At 52.9% G+C, this 21,174-nt stretch overlaps 1 protein-coding gene across 1 annotated transcript in view; it reads right to left on the bottom strand.

The window, feature by feature from the left end:
* CNTN6 (contactin 6) overlaps window positions 1-21,174 on the bottom strand; it is a gene marked incomplete at both ends in the record, with an annotated part of 111,041 nt that overhangs the window by 80,615 nt on the left and 9,252 nt on the right. Inside the window, 2 exons of the mRNA XM_084246579.1 lie at window positions 7,870-8,045; window positions 13,321-13,447. Of these exons, the coding sequence (XP_084102705.1) occupies window positions 7,870-8,045; window positions 13,321-13,447 (303 nt within the window). The remainder of the gene's footprint in view (window positions 1-7,869; window positions 8,046-13,320; window positions 13,448-21,174) is intronic.

Raw genomic sequence — 21,174 nt, forward strand, 5'->3', positions numbered from 1 at the left:
TTCTGTACTTCTGAAATGTCTGTTGCAACCTTTCCCCTTTCACTTCTGATTCTACTAATTAGAGCTTTCTTTTTTTCTTAGTGAGTCCTTGCTGGAGGTTTGTCTATTTTGTGTATGTCTTCAAAGAACCAGTTCTTTGTTTCATAGATCTTTTGGACTGTCTGTTTTATTTCAATTTTATGTAGTTATTTATGCTCTAATCAAAATAACTTTAAATGTAGCTTTGTAGTTACAATTTTTCAAATTTCAAAAGGAGACAATTTAAAAAAAAAATAGACACTTAGGACTGAGACCCATATCTTTGCCTCAACACATATATCTTTGCTCATGATACATGGTTAGGTATATCATACATGTAGACAGAGCTAGAATTTAAAGACTTCCCTCCAGATTCCTGTCTCGCCGCATCATTTTATGCTGATTTTACACATCCTGAATTTAGTCATCTGCAGGGTTAATTTTCTCCAAATAAAAGTATAAATAATTTAAAGTATAACAGCAATCTAAGAACTTGGGAAGAATATTCTGAAACATAAGTGGCGCTTCATTTATTAAAGAAACAAAGCATTCACACATGGAAATATTTCACCAAGATGGGTCGTCCTGGCACTTCCAAGCCCGATACTCCCAGGAAAGCGTCGCAGCACAGTGGCTGGGGGCGCGGCGACTGCACGGGCCTCCCACCAGGCACTAGGACTGTCCTGGTTTTATTCTGCTTCTGGGCATCTCCAGAGTGTGGCTTTCTCCTCCATCACCCCCATTCCTGCCTGTTATCATCTCAATCAAGTCTGCCCCACGGATTGGTGAGGAGCCGTGAGGCTCTGAGCCAGGACGTGGAAGGTGCACAATGACAAAGTGAAACGGAGCAGACGAGACTGAGCTTGTGCCGAGGGGCTGGGCAGTCCCCGGGAGCCTGGCCACAGTCCAGTAGGGTGGCACAGGGAAAAGGTGGAGAAAGTGGACTTTTAGCAGTTATGATCCCCAGACATAAGTGAAACATTTTTTATTTGAAAAACTAAGCTGCCTCGACCCACACTGTTTTATTAAAGGTGTTTATGAGCACGCCTGCAATCCTTCACACATAAACCACGCACCGCCAAGCCAGGGCCTATACTTGCAAGCTCTGAGACTCGTATGAAGCAAGATTTACCTGCATTACAACAGTGAGAGGGAAATAAATTGGGTGGTTTCATTAGTTTCTGTTCAATGAAATCCTTATTTTATTGCTAAGCTTTGACACTTTTTCCAGAGCCTCAACTATCTTTTCTCTTGCCCACTAAGAAATAGCGGCAGCACCAAAAAATCATCCAGACATCTAGATATTGCATCCAATAATTTACTGGCATCTCAGCCACGCTGCTGCAGTGGAAGGAGAGGAGATAAAAGGAACTTCACCCACACCACAAATAAAGGAGTTGGAATAATAGTCTTTTTTTTTTCTCCCTTCAAATATTAAATTTTATCAATCAGAATCTAACAGCTCTGGGACCAGACATGCTTTGTGGTTAACAATATCTCAATCACACATATTGCTTTTCCAATACAACTTGCAGGGGACTGATTTGTGATAAAGCAGATAGAGGAAATGCAGAGGGGGCAGACATAGAACAAAAAAAATCAGGTTAAAATGAAACTGATGGGATGGACTCAAAGGCAACTTTCAGCCACCGTGTCCGGTTCCGACGCTGTGTTTGGTCTTATGGTTGCCTTTGAAACTTTCACCCCGACCTACTCAGAGGAAGAATAAAGCAGCACAACGGTGCGATCTGTTCAGCTGATGCAGGGCGTTCTTGGGGGGCTGGCAGGCTCTGCACTGCTCTGCGCTCAGCGATCTGCTGCCGCCAGCTGTGCCCCGCAGGCAGGGCGGGGCCACCCAGGCGGCTGAGACCAGCCTTTCCTGACACACGGTGCTCCCTCCAGCTGAGAACCACCCGGGCTGTGAGTGGGAAAGGGCTGCGGCCCTCGACACTTGGATGGTTAATGCAGGAAAATGAGGACACGGACCAGACCCAGGTGGGAACGCAGAGCGGGCATGTGCCCCGGCCGCAGAACAGAAGCGACTCCCCGGAGAACCAAACACTCCGAGCTATAAAAGAAGTTGCAAGAGTCATGAAGGGGAATCATTTTATAACCTTGCTCTTGAAAAAAATATTTTCACATGTGTCACAAAACAAAAAGTGTTAAAGGAAATGAAAGGAAAACTGAACGACAAGAAAGATCAGTTTTACATGCGAATATTTCTCTGTGATGACGACACCACAACATTAAAATAAAAAGGGACGCGCTGGCCCCACTTGTCTCAGCGACCTAGCCATGGTGTGGGGGGCCCATGCGCGGACAGCTGGCCCCCGTGGAGCGAACAGCGAGCACTGGGGGACTCTGGGCCCCGGCACTGTTGGGGGGACGAAAACCGATCAAGCAACTGAAAGGCTCTTCAAAAATCACAAACCGAACTACTGCCCGACCCAGCAACCCCATGGCAGGTACTTCTCAACGACAGAAGCAGACACTGCACAGCCCGGCGCTGTCCACAGTGGCCGAGAGCGCGCGGCCGAGATCACGCCACTTCGGACAAGCGGGGCAGCTTCTGTGGCGACGAGAGACAAGACAGAGCGGGTGAGCCCTGCATGACAGCGCCCGTGCATGGAGCCATGACAGATGCACGGAGCCTGCTCCGATAGGACAGACGCCAGCGCAGGGTGAAGGCATCTGCATGTCCCCCTGTGGTGTAGCAAGACCCGGCACAAGCAAATTCCCAGGACCAGGTCACATCTAAAAGTAAGGATGTCTCGTCACAAACGCACACGGAAGTGAAGGTTGTGGAGGCCGTCCAAGCCCAGGGTGACATGCCTGGGGTGCTGGCGAGACCCCCCTCCGGGCCTGGCTGAGGACGGCCTCCCTGAGCTGTTCCCAGGAGCCTGGGGGCTTCTGGACTCCACTTCTGGGAAAGACAGTGTGTAAATTAGCACCTTCCTTGAAACTCAAACCTTGTCAGCGGTTGGCCCCCAAACTCTATTATTTGTATTTACTTTTGAAGACTTGATTCTAAGAGCTCTTCAGGTGACTGGGTATATATGAACACTGGAAGATAAGTCATCTGATTCCTTAGTGCAAATACGCATTTTGTTGTAATCCCCAGTCAATTTTATAAATTTTACAAGCAAACCTGCACGGGCTATGTGCACAGCTTCCTGAGAGGCAGGCGTCGGGGAGAATGGAAGAGCAGGAGTGGGCACTGCATTCGGGTTCCTCCTGCTCCACACATCAGAAACGCCGGGTCTCCATGGGACAGGCACCTCCGTCCTGCTCCCACCCTCCCCGCCCAGCCCCGCCCATGCACCCCGAGTGCGTGATTTTACTCAAATGAGCCAAAAAGCCTAGACCTTGCGGAATGAGTGCCTAGATGGGAAGGCGAGGCCTGAATTTTTACAGCATGCCATTCTGAGAAGATACATAAGCAGACGCCCAGTGGTGATGATGGAGGGAAGCCACGGAAAGCCTTGGCTCATCTATTCCCTGGTGACTTTAGAGACAACCGTGGCTTGCTGCGATGCAACGGGGGCTGCTCGGAGGCCATTTTGTGGGACATGAATTACTTTTTAGAGCAGATGCAAAGTTTTCTCCTAATGAGACACCAACTGGCGGTTGTGCTATTATTATATTAAAGCACATTCAGATTAAATCCATTGCAACATGCTGTAATGCTATTTCCAAAACGATAATGAGAAACCAATACTATTTCATCAGGTTTCTTTTATTTGAGAAAATCATGCCCTGGATTTTCCTACTTGGTTTCCCCACTTTCTCAGACAAACAAAGAGCCCAGCCAGCCAGCACCCCAGGCTCTCCGCTCCACACACGCCACGGACCCAGAGGCTTCCATTTCCAAGTATGTGTTAAGTGTTATCTTTAAATGAACCCTCCTGGGCCTTCATTCTTTTCAGACATGAGAACGCTGTGTCACGTCTTCGGGGTCACATTTAATGGTTTTCATCAATTACATACTGAAGAATTTTAGATGCATTCTGGACTCATCAGTGTCCACAGAGCTTGGAACATTTGTTTCACAATGTAAGATTTTTAAAAAAAATTTTTTTTTCCTGCTTATACACATGCTGGGCAAAAGACAAACTAAAAACAGCCTATCACCTTCAAATGTCTTAGAGATTCTTGTCTAAGGAGCCAAAGACTTTACCTGGAGAACCTTTTTATTAAGTTGTGACTGAGGTTTTTGATTCATGTGGATTCGGTTTCAGTACCTCTGTCTACAGACAGACACATATTTTAAAATTATTTTGAGGCAGCTTTGAGAACTTCAGGTCTGTTGCATGTTGAGTGACCTTGGCCAGTCACCAGCCGCCCACCTTCACGTCTCCATCTGAAGGCGTAGTCGGAAGAGCTCACGGTTGGAGAGTGAAGATGCGGAGTGCTGCGGGTGTAAAATCATCTGCATTCCTCTGGGAAAAAATACGATGACTGTAAAAGTCTACATGTTTATAGCCCTTTAAAATGAATGATCATTGCATTTTAACCTTGAGCCATCCAGAACCAGCCTACGAGGGGGGGCAGGAATTCCGCGCCCCGTCTCGCGAGCGTGAGCGCTGAAGTCTGCGGGCCCTAAACAGATGTGCCCTGCTTTAACAGTATCCGCGGCATTATTGATGGGCCAGGCTGCCAGACCTAAGGGAGAGTGTGTAGTAATTTCAAACTACATGTTATAAACAAGCGCGAGAGCGTCAGCATCACTCCACATCACCCCAAGTCAGTCCACCGTTCTTGGGCAAGTGCTGAAATCCGGACTGCACCTGCTGACAGCTGATGTCCAGACACCTGCTGGCTCCTGCTAACAGCTCACCCCAAACTATGGACTGTGGGGACCCCCACATACCCTAAGTGCTTGGTCCCCATGCTGACCAAGAAGAGGAGGGTCACGTGGACACCCTCTCACATGCAGAGGAACACTGAGCCGGCGTTGCAGGCCGGGCAGGCATGCATGAGGCCTCTGTGGCCTTGCCCAGAGGCGCTGCTGTGATGGGCACACGGGGTTCTGCGCACTCCTTACGCCATTGTTTACAGACCAGCTGGGTAGAAGGAGGCTCCCAGGTGGGTCCGCTGGGTTCCAGATGGTTTTCCACTCTTGTCCTAGAAAACCAGCCCCGTCTCCTCATGGCTCCAGCGCCCGCCTACCCGCTCCCCTGCGGCCTCACGTGTGCCAGGGCAGGCACTCACCCGGCCCCTCTCTGGCTCTGCCTTCTCCTGACCATCTCCACCTCTGGGGCCTGCAGCATAACAGTGGTGCCCACTGCCAGCCTGCAGGGCCCCCACGCTGCCTCCAGAGCAGTCTCTGTCCTCTCCGGTGCCCCCCGAGGAGGTACAGTGGGGGCACTGACTGCCCCGACCCTCCGTGTGGTGTGGGGCCAGGGCTTCATTCACGGTGTCTCCGACTGCTCACCTGGAAGCGGAGCATAGGCGCCTGCTGGTTCCGCGAGGACTGCCAGGTCAGCGCGTCTCGAGAACGTAGGACGGCGCCTGCTATACACTGTGAACTGCGTCAGTGCCTACGAGACCGTCTTGTGATCGCACTGAAGGCTTCACCGCCCGCTGCGTGAGCACAGGCCGGAGCTGCTACTGTCGGCCTTCCACCCTCAGCCCAGCACAGCACCAGAACCCACCTGCAGCGCCTTCTGGCTGCGTGGTGACAGCGGTCAGCCAGGGGCTCCATCGAGCTGTGCCTCCTCCCGCAGCACTGGCACAGACGGACTTGAAACGGAATTTGTGATTAAATATTAAGTAGAGAGAACCAAAAGTTCCTATAAACGAGCAACATTTACCCCAAATGCCTACTTATTGGCAGTTGTTGTGTGAGAGTCTTCAAAAAAGTGCCTCTCGGTGAAATCTTGGGTTTCTTTCAGAACACCTCTCCTTCTTCTCAAGGATGACATTTTAGAAAGCAGTGACAGTCGTGACGTCCTCTCAGACACAGAGAGACTCACTGGCACACAGGAGGGAGATGGGTCCTGCCCCCTTCACCACCCATATCCTTGAGGAAGAGGAGAAACCGCAGCAGCCACGGCACCGGTCGGAGGCGGCCGCTTCTACGCTGCGGGGGCCAGGGCTGAGGGCCCAGGGGTGTGTGTGTGTTGGGGGGGGGGTCTCATTTGTGTTTATCAAATTCACTCTTGGAATCAGGTTCCTTTGAGTCTGCAAAGGGCGGCTGAGTTGACGGCGCGAGGCCCTCTTGCCGGGTGAACGGGAGATGCTTTCGGGCTTCCGCTGTCAACCCGCAGCCCAGGCCGGGGTGCGCATGACGAGGCAGGAATGGACAGGACGGGAGCAGGGACTGCCCTGCTCACCCAAACGGCGGCAGGCGACTCCTCCTCACGCCAACCTTTCCTCCTTGCTAAAAGGACAAAATACGGTTTCATTTAGGGAAGCTTCTACTTACACATATTTTTAAAGCTGAAAAAAAGGTAAGAAATAATCACGTGAGGAATTTTAGAAAAGCGTGTGATCACAAAGGGGAACAAGGACGCAGCGGCCACACGCGGCGACGGACAGCTGGCGAGTTTGTTTCCGGCATAAACTACTCGGTGTTCCCAGAAAGGACAGCACTCCTGGCTCCGGAGAAACCAAAAGCCACAGCAAATAAATGCGCGACAGGACCTTCCCTCCCAGCAACGCAAACACGTTCCCAGGAAGCTGCTGCGAGGCAGGCACACGGGGGAGGCCCTCGCCAGGGGGGAGGGAGGTGGCCAGGGGTCTGGAGCTTCTGCAAAGAAGCTGTGACCTAGGTTCTGTGAGCTTTTATTTTTCCAACTGGTGGTCTTAGCTGGAAAGCAGAATCATCGAAATAAGAAGATAAATAAGTAACATAATAATACACTCCCGAAGAGTCAAGAGAACCACCGCCTGTGTGCACGCCCCTGTGTCTATGCACTTCTTCAAGGCCCCTCTACTCCCACACGCAGGACAGCCCAGCTGCAGGACATGCCCAGCTACACAACCTGCAACAAGCCCCCCCAGAAGGCCACCAGGGGACTGTCGGACAGGGTGACCAGGCGCCAGGCACTGCACACGGGCTCCTGGTGGGAAGCAGGCCCAGGATGACTCCATGTGCCCGCTGAACGGAAATGGGTCTATGGCGGGGAGAGGATGTGCCTGCATTAATAAAATGTCAAAACAATACACTTTCCAGGTAACAACAGCAGGGACCTTCCACGAGTGGTGGCCTGGTGGCTAACTCTCAGATCCTGTCCCTCCCTGAGGGGTGGGGAGGGGCACCCAGAATGTTCTCCGAGAGGCAGGGCGGAGAGGTGCAGGAGAGATGCAAGGCACCTGCGTCACCCCCTCAGCAGAATCATTCCTTCCTCACACACTCTCCCTGGGACAGGCGTCAAGTATTTCAGTGCCTGAAACCCTGTCCATAAGGGTGCGAGATGTCCTCAAATGTCCCCAAGGGAGTCACTGGCATGACATTTATGTGGCACAATCGGACACTGCGGCTGTCACGTGAGTCTGCCTCGGCAGCGGTCTCCCCCTGTGCCCCACTGGACGGCCCCTTTCCGGGAGCCCCACCACACCCGCGTGCCCACCGCCCACTGCCCACTGCCGTCCCAGGCAGGAGCAGGCAGCTTCCACATGGTCCTGAGCCCGCAGGACTCACGCAGGTGCTTCTGACACAATTCACCGGCTCGTAGGGAAACCCCGGTGCTTGCTTCTTGTTTTGAAACAGACTTCAGTAACCCAGACCCTGGATTCATAAAATGCCCAGAATGGGAACTCTCGACCCCCATAAATTCACCTCCCCCTCGGGGAGCAGACCACGGGCAGCGCTGGGCGAGGACAGCATGTTCTCAGACACAGACTCACGTGCGAACTGGAGCTTCGCCCTCCGACTCAGGACGGTGCCCAGCGCGTTGGTGGCCAGACACTGGTAGAAGCCCGCGTCCTCCGCTGTGTAGGGGCTGCCGATGGCCAGGCCGCCGGCCGCCAGCCTGTGGTGCTGGCTCGTGCTGAAGTCGATGTCTGTGCCATTCTGCTTCCACCTTCATGGGGAAAAACATACTTTTATCTATTTTCAACACATTTTAAATTTAAAATAAGATTTATAAATTAAACATACCTATATCATATGTACCCACAATTTTAATCTATTTTATACACTTTATCATAAAGTGACAACATGCAGACTTGCCCGTTTGTCTTAAACAACGCATAGCTGTCATCCCGGAAACCATTTCTAAAAACCACGGTTACGTGGGGAGAGGATTCTACCAATTTCTCCAAAAATAATTTTCCTCCTGAGTTTCGTGATTTGAACAGCGAGGCTATCTGAAAGGTCTTCTCCTTACAAATTACGAAGGTTCGCCCAAATGTATACGGAGAGGCAACAGAGCTCTTGACGGGAAAAATAAAAATTAGACATTCAGTCAATAATCCCAGCCATCCGATTCCTTTAGCAGCTTTTCAAACAACATACACCATACCTGAGCGCCCACAACAGACACTGCAAAATTGGATGTCAAAAATGATTTAGAGGTAGAAAGCAAAGAAGAATATGTTCCAAGTGGAACAAAGAGAGCCAGGGAGAGTCCGCAACGCCAATTTGAGGCTGATGCAGAACAATAATAACGTGACTGCTTCCGAACGCGACGGTGTCTGTAAGCGTCTTGCTTGGAAAATTAATCACGCTGAAAACACTTCCGAGGTATTTAGAAATGCCAAGCTAGAACCACACTTTAGCAAAACAAATGCCGTCTGAGAGGTTTTCGCGTTAGGCAACAAGAAGCCTCGGACTCCCCCATTCGTCAACAGCACTTTAGCACGCGCGTTACCTAACACGGGGGCCGCGCTCTTCCACGGGCTTGCAAGACCCACGAACCCTCATCTGGGCATTTTCAGATGAACAAACGCCCAGAGACAGCCTCTGAGCTGACCGTCCCCACCCCCGTCCCCCCAACTACCCAGGCATGTCAGACGCGGCACCGCGCACGGACAACGCAGACACAGCGAGTGGGCTTGGGAGCCCTGGACAGAGACCAGCCCGGCTGCGCAGAGGGCCCCTCTCCAGGTCAGCGTCCGGGGCCCAGCAGCTGCGCACCTGCTGCCTCGCGTTCCCCACTCGTCAACGCCTGCGCAGCCCCTGGGCACCTGTGGGCCCTGCGGAGGCCCAGACGGCCAGCAGTCAGGGAGGGGCTCAGCCGGCACTGGCCTGTGACGCTGCCCAGCAAATTCTCCTGCACCTCGACCTCCCACCTAAACCAAGTGGAAAGACGCAAGTCCAAAATAACACACACTTAGCGTCCTGCACTTCCTGACCAGTTTCCTCCCAGGACGTCGTGGCTGGCAGGTGCCAGCGTGAGGAGCCGCACGGGCACCCTCCTGCGGGCCCTGGACACAGCCCCCTCGAGCACCGCCTGCCAGCATCTGCTCCTGGGGCCCGATCCTGGCCTCCACGTTCCCTTCCCCTTTCAAAGCAAAGGAGAGACCGCACTGACTTTGCCAGCTCGCTTTAATTTTGGAATCAATCACTGAAATAACTGCTGTCATCATTACATGCTCCTAATTAAGCTTGGTAATTGTTTTTCAACACAAATTCAAAGTTGTTGGCTTAGCTGCAGCGAATGAATTTTTCACAGGATCCCCATAATCATTCTAATCACTCTGGTACAATGATTATTAAACTGCGCATATAGATCAGGGTTCAACTCGGGTGTGGGCTTCATCCTAATTAACACGTCTGCGGCAATGGAGACGCGGTATTGATGGATTCAAGGACTGTCACGCACAGCTGACGGGCCTGCACGCCAGGAGCGTGTTCCTGTGCTGCAAGCGAGCGAGTGTGTTGGGAATGATTATGCTTAAAAAGAGTATTTTAAGCATCGAAGATTACTTCAAGCATGTACATTAGCAGCATGTTAATTCCAGGAAACACAATGGATTTGAACTAAAATCTTGACCTCTGGCCGGGGAACACCCCTCAGTACTGAGTAGCTGAGTCCTGTGTGCAGTACATAAAGGCTGGGCCACACTGTGCTGTACAAGATGCGTGTGCATAGGTGTGCACGGGTGTGCACAGGTGTTCAAACCCACTTCAGAACTAGGTGGCGGGCCTGCTGAGAGCACCTACTTCTGGGCCACCCGGCCTCTGAGGGAGCACTCCAGAGTCAAGACGCCAGCATCTTGACTGGCGGTCACAGCGCTGACCCCGGCGGGTTGCGGCTCTGGGAAGACCCGGCTGAGTTCACGCTCTGTGTACCTGGGCAGGTCGTGGAGGCCTCCAGCAGCCGCATCCTCCGTTACAAATGGGCACCACGATATATGTCCTGTTTCAATTCGTGGGGCTGCCAGGAGGATGGGAGAGGAAGTGTGTGGAAAGGAGGGTCCTGAGTCCCCCCGCAGAGAAGGGAGGCCCACGCTAAGGGAGCAGAGGACCCAGCAGCTCAGCCGCAGCAAGGCGCTGCCTCCGGCCTCCAGGGCAAGAAGAAACGTGCCAGGAATCCCTGTGACAACTGGCAGCCTTTTCTGAGGGAAAGTGCAGAACTGGGGTGTGTGTGTGTGCATGCGCGTGCGTGCGCGTGTGTGTCTTCCTTTTCCCAGATAACACCTGTGTCTGCCCCCTGCCCCCCTGGGCCCAGACTCCCGGTGGGCGCACTCCTTTCTCCCAGCAGCCATGTCTCTTCTCCCTGCAAAACTTCCTATGCGACCCATCTCGACCCAAGTAAGACAGGCCCTTCCTGGGGAGGCTGCCGGCCCTGCTCGCCCAGCACAGCTGCATCTGTCTCCTCCCGGAGCCCCTGTAAAGGCGCTGGCTCTAGACATGTTGCTTCAAACTGTCTCCAAAGTTCTGCTTTAATTATCGTGAATTCTCGCCATGAGATTTCACTTGCTAAACAGAATTTACTAAAAGAAAGAAAGTCTTGGGGCCTCCCTGGTGGCACAAAGGGTTAAGCACAGCACTATGAAGCTGTCTGCAGCCTCTGCAGCACGAGTTCAATCCCTGTCCAGGGAGCTGACCCACATGGCTCAGCAGACCTCTCCTGTCTCCCCGCTGCTCCCCTCAGCAGTGGGTTTCAGTCAGTCTGACTGTTCTGCTCCCCGCCCTGTCTCTGGGGAGTCCTCTCACTGCCCCCACCTCTGGCTTACAACCCAGCTCTTGTATGTATAAATAAATCATTAAAAGAAAGAAAGAAAGAAAGAAAAAGTCTTAAAATCAAATGCACCCTCACTTTCTGGGTCAGGAAGCCGGAAGAAACGGCTACTCAGCAGCTCCGTGCGGCCTGGCAGAGCCATGCGGGACAAGAGCCTCCCCCTGGAGACCCCAAACTTGCCAGAATCCAGTCATGATGCTGTGCTGCCTCCCCACATACACGTACTCTGAAGTGACTATGGCCATGGGGAGTTTTTTTTTAATTAAATTTAAGTTCTCAGAAAGGGCCCCATTAAAAATAAAATGGCACATTCTGCTGCTAATGTGCATTATCTGAAATGCCCCGGTCTCTGCTTGATGAGCAAGGATTCTGCTCCCAGTCTGACATTTAAACTTTAAAACATAGTTTTTTTCTCTCTCTGTCTTTCCCAAGCTCTTGCCTTTGAGTATTTTTTACTTTAATATTGGAGATGAACGGAACAGGGTGATGGGGGTTGGCAATACAAAGCTAAGCTACCTATTTTGAACCTCTTGGTTGAGATGTATCTTAAAGACAAAAGCCGCTGAACATGCTGGGACGTGTGGCATCTGCATCCGTGTGCTTCCTCACAGACATGACCCATAAGTTGCCCAGAAGCCGCCCAGAAACCACCACGGCACAGCCGCCGGTCATACGCCGGGAGACATCCGGTAAGTACGTGACTGGCTGAGCTGGCACTTAGCAGATGTTGCGTATTTTATATACACTTTTCCTCTCTAGCCTGACCAGCCCCTACGATCCATCAAATCAGTCTCGAAACTACAATTACAGCTTTAAGTATTAGGGGATTCCGAGAAATGCATTAATCCCATTTTCCAAGGTGAGCCACTTATTAAATGAGATAGATCGTATCGCTTAGGCAGCGTGTCACAGAGCCGCCGTGTGCAGGGAGCAGCCTCACCCCAGGAGGGAGCGCGGGGCGAGGTGGTGAGAGCTCAGCTCCTGGCGGTGGTGGACGAGAAACACAAGGGCTGGGTTTAGCATGACAAGGCAGAAGACGGGGGCGCGGGCTGCAGCTCTGTGCACTCAGGGCATCGTGCGCGTGGCCAAGATGGCTTGAAGAACAAAATGACTGTGCTTATAAATACGGTATTTTGATGCAACATAAAATTGGGCAAAACCTGTGGTTTGGCCAAAATAGACTGAAGCGACTTCACGTGCAACGATCCAGCCTCGCTTCTAAAAATCAATGCCCAGAAATGATCTAAAACACAAGCCCCGGCAGTCCCTCGGGCTCCTCCGCCCGCCGTCCATTCCCGCGGCCGCCCCAGTCTCGCCAGCACCCTGATCTCACCGTCTACACGGCGCGGCTCGCCGTCTACACAGGACTTGCGTCTCCACCCGCAGCGAGACCGATTCCGCCCATGCTGCGGCCTGGGGAGGGGAAACGTGCTGCCCGTCCCCTGCGAAGCCACAGGTAACACGCGAGGAAAGACGCGTTTCCTCCTCGCCCAGCATTCCCGCTCACGCTGGGGCGGGCGTCGCGTTGCGGACGCGCTTCCCCAAGCCAGTGCTTCTGGGTGAGCGGCACGCCCGAACGCTGCGTCTGGCTAACTCCCGGGAGGAGACATTTCCACGGTGGTTATGAATGAGGCAACCGAGGCAGAAGCCCTAATCGCGGCGCGGGAACACGGAACGGGCCCGCGTGGAGCCTCTCAGCGACTCCCCGGCCTGGCCCGTGCACCATCTCCCTCCTCCCTCCTCCCCGCGCCTCTCTGTAGCGGATCGTGGGCCTGCGAGGGCCGGATCAGGCCTACTGAGCTAGGGACCCCCGTCACTAACACAGGGCCCGGTCGTGGTGGCCTGGGGCGGTGGGTGGCTGGGATGTGGGGTGTGGGCACCCCTGGGGCACTGGCACACGCTCGCCTTCCTTGGGGGGCCAGCTGTGTGAAGGCCACGGACGGAGCTTCACGTGTAGAGAGGGGGCCAGGGGGGCCGAGAGGGCGGGGGGGCGCAGAGGGCAGAGGGGCAGGCAGAGGGGCAGAGGGTAGAGGGGCAGAGGGTAGGGGGCAGAGGGGCAGAGGGGACAGAGGGCAGAGGGGCAGGGGGCAGAGGGGGCAGAGGGCGGAGGGCAGAAGGCAGAGAAGCAGAGGGGCAGAGGGCGGAGGGGCAGAGGGCAGAGGGGCAGTACCTGTAACGGGGCGGAGGGGAGCCGTGCGCAGCACAACTCAAGATGATCTCGGATTCCGACGCGTCCAGCGGGAACACGGCGTCCTCGGGCTCCTGGGTGAAGGTGGGCCTGCTCCAGGCGGCCGCGCCTGCAGAGAGAGACAGCGCCGTCACCCACCCTGCCCGGCGGCAAGCCCGCCCGCGGACAGCCCGCGCACCGTCCTGACGGCTTTCATTTCAGAACAATCTCAAACGTGCAGTGCTCTGAGGGCGGCACAAGGAAATCACAACCATCTAGAGACGTTCTCAAGCCGCTGCCCTTCAGCCCAAACAAGTCGGCCTTTTCTTCCTCCGACAGGCTTTCTCGTACGTCGCCGCAAAGACAGCACAGGCAGCGGCGTAACGTGGACTGAGGACGCGCAGATGGCCCTCGGGGTCCACCTCACCATTCCCGGGGCTCCACACCCGGGTTTCCCTCACGGTGCTGTCTCTTTGGTCTCCTGAGCGGAGCGGCTCGAGTTTCCTTGGTCTTCCTGGCCGGGACGCCTTGGAAGACAGGCCAATGAGGGAACCGGTTGGACCGTGTCAGCAGCGTGGACAGCGCCCTGGAGGGGCCCTTAGCTACGGCCCCCAGGGCATGGAAAGCAGCATGGAGACCCGTGGAATGGACACCACAGCACGGCCCTCCCTGCAGAGAGCTGCTCAGCTTCTGCCACTTCCCTGCGATCAGACCCAGGGTGCCAGGGGCCTACGTCCCCTCCCGGGTGGGCAGGACTGTGCCTGCCCCACTGCCATGGGCGTGAACTGTGCCTTGTGACGGAGGCGCTTGGCACACAAGTTACTCTTTCTTTTTTGTAGCAGACTCGGCAGCTGAGACCACGCAAACACCCTGGGCCCTGGCAGGCACACAAGGCTTCCACCGCATGTCTCTCCCGGAAGCCGGGCAGTCTCAGTGTGGGGCCACGGTCATTTTTTACAGGAGTGTTGCCCCTTGCTATTTATTTTCAGGCCCAAATTGTCATTGATTTGGTCACAGTGACCATCGAGCTGGCTTCTTTTTCCCTAACAGGTGCCTCTCGTTCTCTGAGCTCTTCCTTACTATCAGACGGAGAACGTTCCAGAACCACCTTGTGCTCCCTCTGCTCTGGACGTGGAAGGAGGTTTTATCTGAGAGCTGGTCTTTTTTGGAGAATGGTCCTTAGATGCCCTGCTCTGAGCGCCAGGCAGGGCACACGCCCTGTTCTTGCTCTGAGGCCCTGTGCGTGTGTGCTCATGTGTGCACGTGTGTGTGCACAGGACTTCTATCTGTGAACACGTCTAGCTCCATCTGTCCATCTCCCCCTCTTCCCACACCTTGCACCTCCCTCTTGACAGTCTGTCACCGGCACAGCCCAGGTGCGACACCACTGCCCCCTCTTGCCACAGGAGCCTGTTGCCCCGTCTGGTGCTCCAGGCCCTTCCCTTAGGTCACACGGTGCTGACTCTGCGCTGGGTCCCCCACCTGTGTGGGACTCTCTTTTGCTCTACTTGACCTTGACACTGTGCAAGGTCAGAGTCAAAATTATTTCACCTCCTTCAGCATCTGACCCTTCACACTGGAACAAGCTTCCACCACACCTGAAATAGAGAGAGGCACCCGGTGCTGCAGTCAAGGCTGCACTCGCTCAACCCCAGGCCTCCAGGCTGTCAGAGGTGGGTACAAAGTACATAACCAACCTCCAAACTGGAGCTACGAGGGAGCACAGGCCCCTGCTCTGATGAGAAGACAATTGAGAAATATCCCTTTGTATAACAGAAAGGATGGATTGTCTGTACACCGCTCCTCATGAGCAAAATGAAAAGAAATTGAATAGACTATGCGAATATGTAACAATAATAAAAGCAGAAAAACTGCATGCCAGAGGTAGACAAAATATCCAATCTACAAGAAAACATAACCCAAGGAACTCCAGGAAATTTCTCAAAAATTGTTTCATGCTGTAAAATATGGGCTTGAATTTAACACACACACACAATTCAATAGCGAGATGAAAAAACAAACAATAGAATCAGATAAACTGGGAGTCAGCAACCTTACGGATACAGCAGCCACCCGAACAGCAGTGCCCGGGAACGAATATATCAGTGCAAATAGAAAGAAAGAAAACAGATACAGGAAGTGGAATTACTGACAAAACGGCAAGCCTGGCGGTAGTTACAATTAATGCAGCAAAAGAATCTCAGGTCACGGAGCGAGTGCAGAAAGGTCATGCAGGAGGAAGCCAGAGGCCGTCTGGCCTGAATCTGTGAAAGCGCCGAGATTCAGGCTCAATCCAACAGCAGATGATGCTGAGGGGCCCTTCGGAGACCTGCGCCGGCTCGGGGCGGGTGGGGGGGGGGCGGCGAGCGCTTGGGCCCGTGAGCCCCGGGGCTGATGGCCGGAGTCACAGGAAGCCCTTCAGCACCGTCAGGCGGACGCAGCAGGTCATTCCTAAGAAGCGAATGTTTATCTTTGAAAGACGCTTGGCATTTAACATTCTTTTTTTTTTTTAATTAATAAATTTTATTTTTATATTCCCCATACAATTGCAATCCCCCCATTCTGACCCCAATCCCTCCCCTCCCGCCCCCCATCCCCCAAAAAGTGTCTCTGGTTCATAGTTTTTGTTGATTTTGATTTTCACTTTCTTATAGTTATTCATTTTCCTGGTCCATTATTTAAGTTTTCTAGATTCCTGCTATGAGTGAGACCATCCGGTATTTTTCTTTTTCTTTCTGGCTTATTTCGCTGAGCATGATCCCTTCCAGCGCCATCCATGTTGCTGCAAATGGCATGTGATTATCTTTTTTGAATGCTGAGTAATATTCCATGGCATTTAACATTCTTCACCACCACCACCACCAACCCACAGGGAATATGGCACAAACGATAAATCCTAAACAAATGACTTAAAAGCTAAATCATCCCACTGACATTGATGCCACATGCAGCGCTCAGGAAGAAAGGAGCATCGGGACGCCCCCAGGCGCGGCGAGTCCTGGAGCTGACCCTTGGGTCAAACCCCACTGAGGGGGTAACACAAACATGGCAGCGCAGGGAAGGTGAGGGGTGGGTGCGGGAAAGTGGCTACACACGTGCCAGCGGCGTGTCATCTTCCCTCGTCTCAAACAGGCAACGGCGCGTCTACACTTCGCATAGGACTCAGACAGCACATGCGCGCTGCCCGCTCAGGGTAGTCAGCGACATTTCACCTGGAGAGGAATCCCTCAGAAAAATAATTGATTAATAATAAAAAAAAACTTTGCTGTTTCAAATCACTTACTAGATTTCAAAATTCTTTTCATGTTTTATTTTTGTGCTAAACTAAAGCAAAAGGCAATCGTCGTGGTAAAACAGTATCTCTGGTGCAGCCCCTTTTTTATTTCTCAAATTTCTTTTTTATTTATATATTTTTTTACATCATTGTTCATTTTTAAACGATGTTTGCCTCCCCCCCAGGTGTCGTCCCCAGAGTCTCCTTCCCCAAGGCCCCGCACACCCTCACCTCAGTCCCCGAGCTCCCCCCTCCCTCCCGCTGATCCCTCTCCTGCCTCCTCCCCTGCAGGACGTCTCTGGTTTCTGCTTGTCTGTTTTTGCTTTGTTGTGGGTGGTTGTGTTTTGTATTGTTATTTTTTCCCTGTGATGTCTAATTCGGTTCCCCTGTATTCCTCCTATAAATGAAACCAGTTGAAATTTTTCCTTTTCCTTCTGGCTTATTTCACTGAGCATGATCCCTTCTAGCTCCATCCACGTTGCTGCGAATGTCATGAGTTTCTTTTTTGATGGCTGAATAGTATTCCATCGTGTCTATGGACACATCTTCCCGATCCAGTCATCTATTTTCGGGTATTTGGGATGTTTCCGGGCTTGACCTATTGTAAAGAGCGCTGCAGTAAACACGGGTGCAGGTGGCCTTTTGAATCAATGATTTTGTGTCCTTATCTGCACCCCTTCTCCTCCCGGCCTCTCCCGCCATGTCGTACTGACACGCGGAGTAACATGGCTGCCGCGCCAGCCAACGCTTAGTGCCCTGGGATAAAGTTCTCCTTTTCTTTGCAAAATCTCTCATAGTGTGAATATCTAAAGCAATGCTGTGTTATGTTAAAGACAATACTTGAGTGCATTTTAATAAAGGGAAGAGACTGCCAGCTCACGGAGCTGGTGCTGGAGTGGTTGGTGGGGGATGAATGGCTGTTCTGCTCTTTTTTTGAAAATTTTTTTTTTTAATTTATACAAGAACCAGGATGCAGGCCAGAGGTGCGGGAGGTGAGAGGATTCACCAGAGACAGAGTGGGGAGCAGAACAGGCAGATCCACTGAAATCCACTGCTGAGGGGAGCAGCGGGGAGACAGGAGAGGTCTGCTGCGCCCTGTGGGTAGCTCCCTGGCCAGCTGGGATCGAACCTGCGCTGCAGAGGCTGCGGAAATCTTCACAGCGCTGTGCTCAACCCGCTGTGCCACCAGGGAGGCCCTGGTCTGTCAGTTCTTCATCTCTGCTGTCATTCAGTTAAAAATACAACCTAAGTATTTTCTCTGCAATTAATTGGCATTTGTGAAATTTTATTTTTAACGGCACTGCAATTTTGGAGATTTCATCATAACCCGCTGTGACTGCTTTATCTAAATCAAAATGTTCATATTGGTTCATACTCTGCTTCATGTTACAAGACAAGCCCGTCCTGTACATGTGTGCACACGTGAGAGCACATGCACACGCGTATCTGTGTGACTATTTCCTAGGACTCCCCCCACGTCTGAGGTGTCTGACAGCGGCCGTCAGTGGTCTCTGGAGGCGACAGTGCTTCCCAGCGGGCTGTGGGCGCTGATGCTTCTGACGACTCACCACACTCTCCAGGCGCCACCAGCTTGGCTTTTATTACCTTACCCCTCACAGCCCCTGGGAAATGCTAATCATCCCGTTTCAGCAAGGCTGGAATTTGACATGTCAAATGTAGTCTGACATCGGTGGCTGGGACCTGCCACCCAGGTGAGCAGGGATCACGACGAGGGGCTTCCTGGGACGAGAACAGGCGGTGCACACACACGCCCCGAACCCACATGCCTCGGAGAGCTCTCGGGCCCCTCGCGAAGAGGAGAGCACTGGGCGCCGGGCTGAGACACTCGGGGGCATCAAGCAGAGGCTTCCCCTGCCTTAAAGACCGAGGAGCGCCTCCTGAGTCGGCGAGACATCAACACAATGCAAGCTGCGACCATGTTCCCGGGGGAGACCACGCGGCCCCCACGCACCGCCCAAGCAGCCGCCGCCTCGCTGCACGCGGGAGCTCAGTGCCCGGACACGGCCCAGGCGGGGGCCGGCCTCGCAGCAGACCCGATTCTCCATCCGTGGGGCGGGCGTGTGCGTGCCCTGAGAGGCCGGTCCCTGCCCTGCCGCCAGGCGCCTGCGTGGGCCGCCCCAAGTCTAAAGTGCGTGCTGCTTTTTCTAGACAAAGGAAACAAGATTCTGTGTTCTTTGTTAATCTGTGAACATGTAGACATTTTAATTTTTATGCTGGTTCCAAAGCCGTGTGGGGAGACCAAGTTAAATTTAGCACGCACGGCTGTCATGTTTTGGCTGACACTTATTTTATTATTTCTACTTTTGGAGGTGGCATGGGAGAAGCCGACTGCTTCTTACACTCCATATAAACACCAATAAGCCACCAGCGCCAAGGACGTCGGCTGGCGAGCACAATCGAGCACAGAACACGCTCGCTCGCGGCCGCCTGCAGGCCCCCGCGCCGCTCTCCACGCACACCCTCAGGTCACCGAAATCGGAACGGGAGCCACGGACGTGGGGGCGCAAAGCTTTCACCAAGACACATGAAGTCACCTTCCGCCTCCCCAGGGACCGTTCCGGCGCTATACATGTTCGCGTCCTGGGCCTGCCCGCGGCTTAAGCCAACAAATTCAGGGGCAGCAGGGCGGAGTCTGGAGGGCGGAGTCACCGGGCCCCAGGGGAGCCACGCGCGCCTCGGCCCGGCCTCCAGGAGCTGGCGTCCTTGGCTGCCCAGGGCCGTGACTCCCGCCGCCTGCTGTCCTGCGTCCTCTGCTGGTCTTCACGGCCCAGGGAGACGTCACCTCACACCCCACTGACAGCATCTAAAGAGACCCTACCCCCCAGTGACACTCCTCCTGGGACTCCGGGGACACGGACTCTGTGGAGGGCACTGTGCCGCCTTCTCTGTCAGATGATGTTCCTGCGGCAGCGCAGGCCGTGGGGGCTCACGGGGGGCCAGGGAACGCGGGTATCGCCGTGCCTCCCGGCGCCAGGTCTGACCCTCAGGGTCCTCAAGGGCAGCCCAGGCCATGTTTCCAGACCTGCCGACCTGTTTGCTCGGCTGTGCAGCACTCCCTGGAGGAAGGCCTTGTTTATTTCATTCGGGATTTTTGCCTGTTTTTCTGGACAGTTCTTTGGAGGTGCTGGGAGGATGAGCTTCAAGCGCTTCATAAAACAAACTTCACCTCTCTCTCGCCTCCAGGATCTCTTGCAATTTGGGCCTAAATGCTAATAAAACGAGACTTCACATCTCAGCGGGCCAGTGGAAGCCGCAAAGCACATCTGTTTTCCACCCCCGACTCTGATTTTCTACAATCTTTGTAAAAGTGAAATAATTGCTTTTCAATTGAATTATAAGAAAATGTTCCTTTATGTGACTTGGGGAAGTGGGTGATGTCCAAGGCCGGCGATGATGGCCATGGCGTGGGCACGCATTCCAGGCAGACATACTGACAAAATCTTGTTTAGCGCATTTTCACCCTGTAGCAGCCCCGTGGGGAGCTGCGTGATCCCACTTGACAGAGAAGGGGGCTGATGTGCAGAGACCTAGGCTGCCGCGAGCACACAGCTGGCACAGTGAAGAGCCACGTTCCCGTCCCGCAAGCTCTCCCTGTCCCGTCAGTGTGGCTTGGCCACTCCCTCAGCTGTGTCAGCGTGAGCATGTGTGTGTGAGCATGCGTGTGTGTGTGTGCGCACACGCGCACGCTTGTGCGCATGTGTTTGAACCTGAGAAAACATAAGCATCAAAGCAATGCCAAGTGATCAAGCAAATCCTGGACATTACTGTAACAGACAACACCAGAAATGACTGGACACCCACAAACATCCAGCAGGCTCTGAAGCTAAGAGGGGCTTGGGAATGGGGAAAGTCGTCACTCACACGTGGCAGCCCACGCCCGTGGAAAGCACAGCGATGCTTCCAGCAAACTGAGTCACGAGTACAATTAGCATGAAGTTAATGATTTATCTGACAGAACTGCACAGCACGTAATATTTCTACCTGGCATCCTTCTTTTAGTTAAATGCCTTTGACGCTCACTCCTGGAGCCGCGCGCTACGCAGACTTTTTGTTACTGAGTAGTATTCGATCAATCATATCAATGTACCAAAAATGATAAGCCCACTCGCCGGCGGACAGGCACAGGGCTCGCTCCAGTGCAGGGCAGTTAGCGGTGCGCGTAAGGCCGCTCTCAACATTCATGTTTAAACAACAGTGACTGGAGACCCCATATTTTCAACGTTCAATCTGGACTCCATGGGCTGATCTTTCATGATAATGTGTATCTTTTGAAAAGCTTTATATTGAATTTCTCCAGGATTACTTTTAAACAAAGAAATTAAATTGGCCATGCAACACCATTATATATGCAAGAAAAAATATTCATAGTTACATGATAAACATTTCACTTTTATTACACTTTTATAGCTGGGGCTGAAATATAATTTTATGCCACAAACATTCATGCACATATCATCAACTTTCTGTTCTTTCACCAGATGAAATGTGTGATATAGGATATAAATACACACACTGTGTATGAGTTACATATTTGAAGTTGAAAACAAAAAGGGGCAGAGAAG

The sequence above is a fragment of the Talpa europaea genome (genome assembly GCF_964194135.1).
Source record: "Talpa europaea genome assembly, chromosome: 11".
Lineage (NCBI taxonomy): Eukaryota > Metazoa > Chordata > Mammalia > Eulipotyphla > Talpidae > Talpa > Talpa europaea.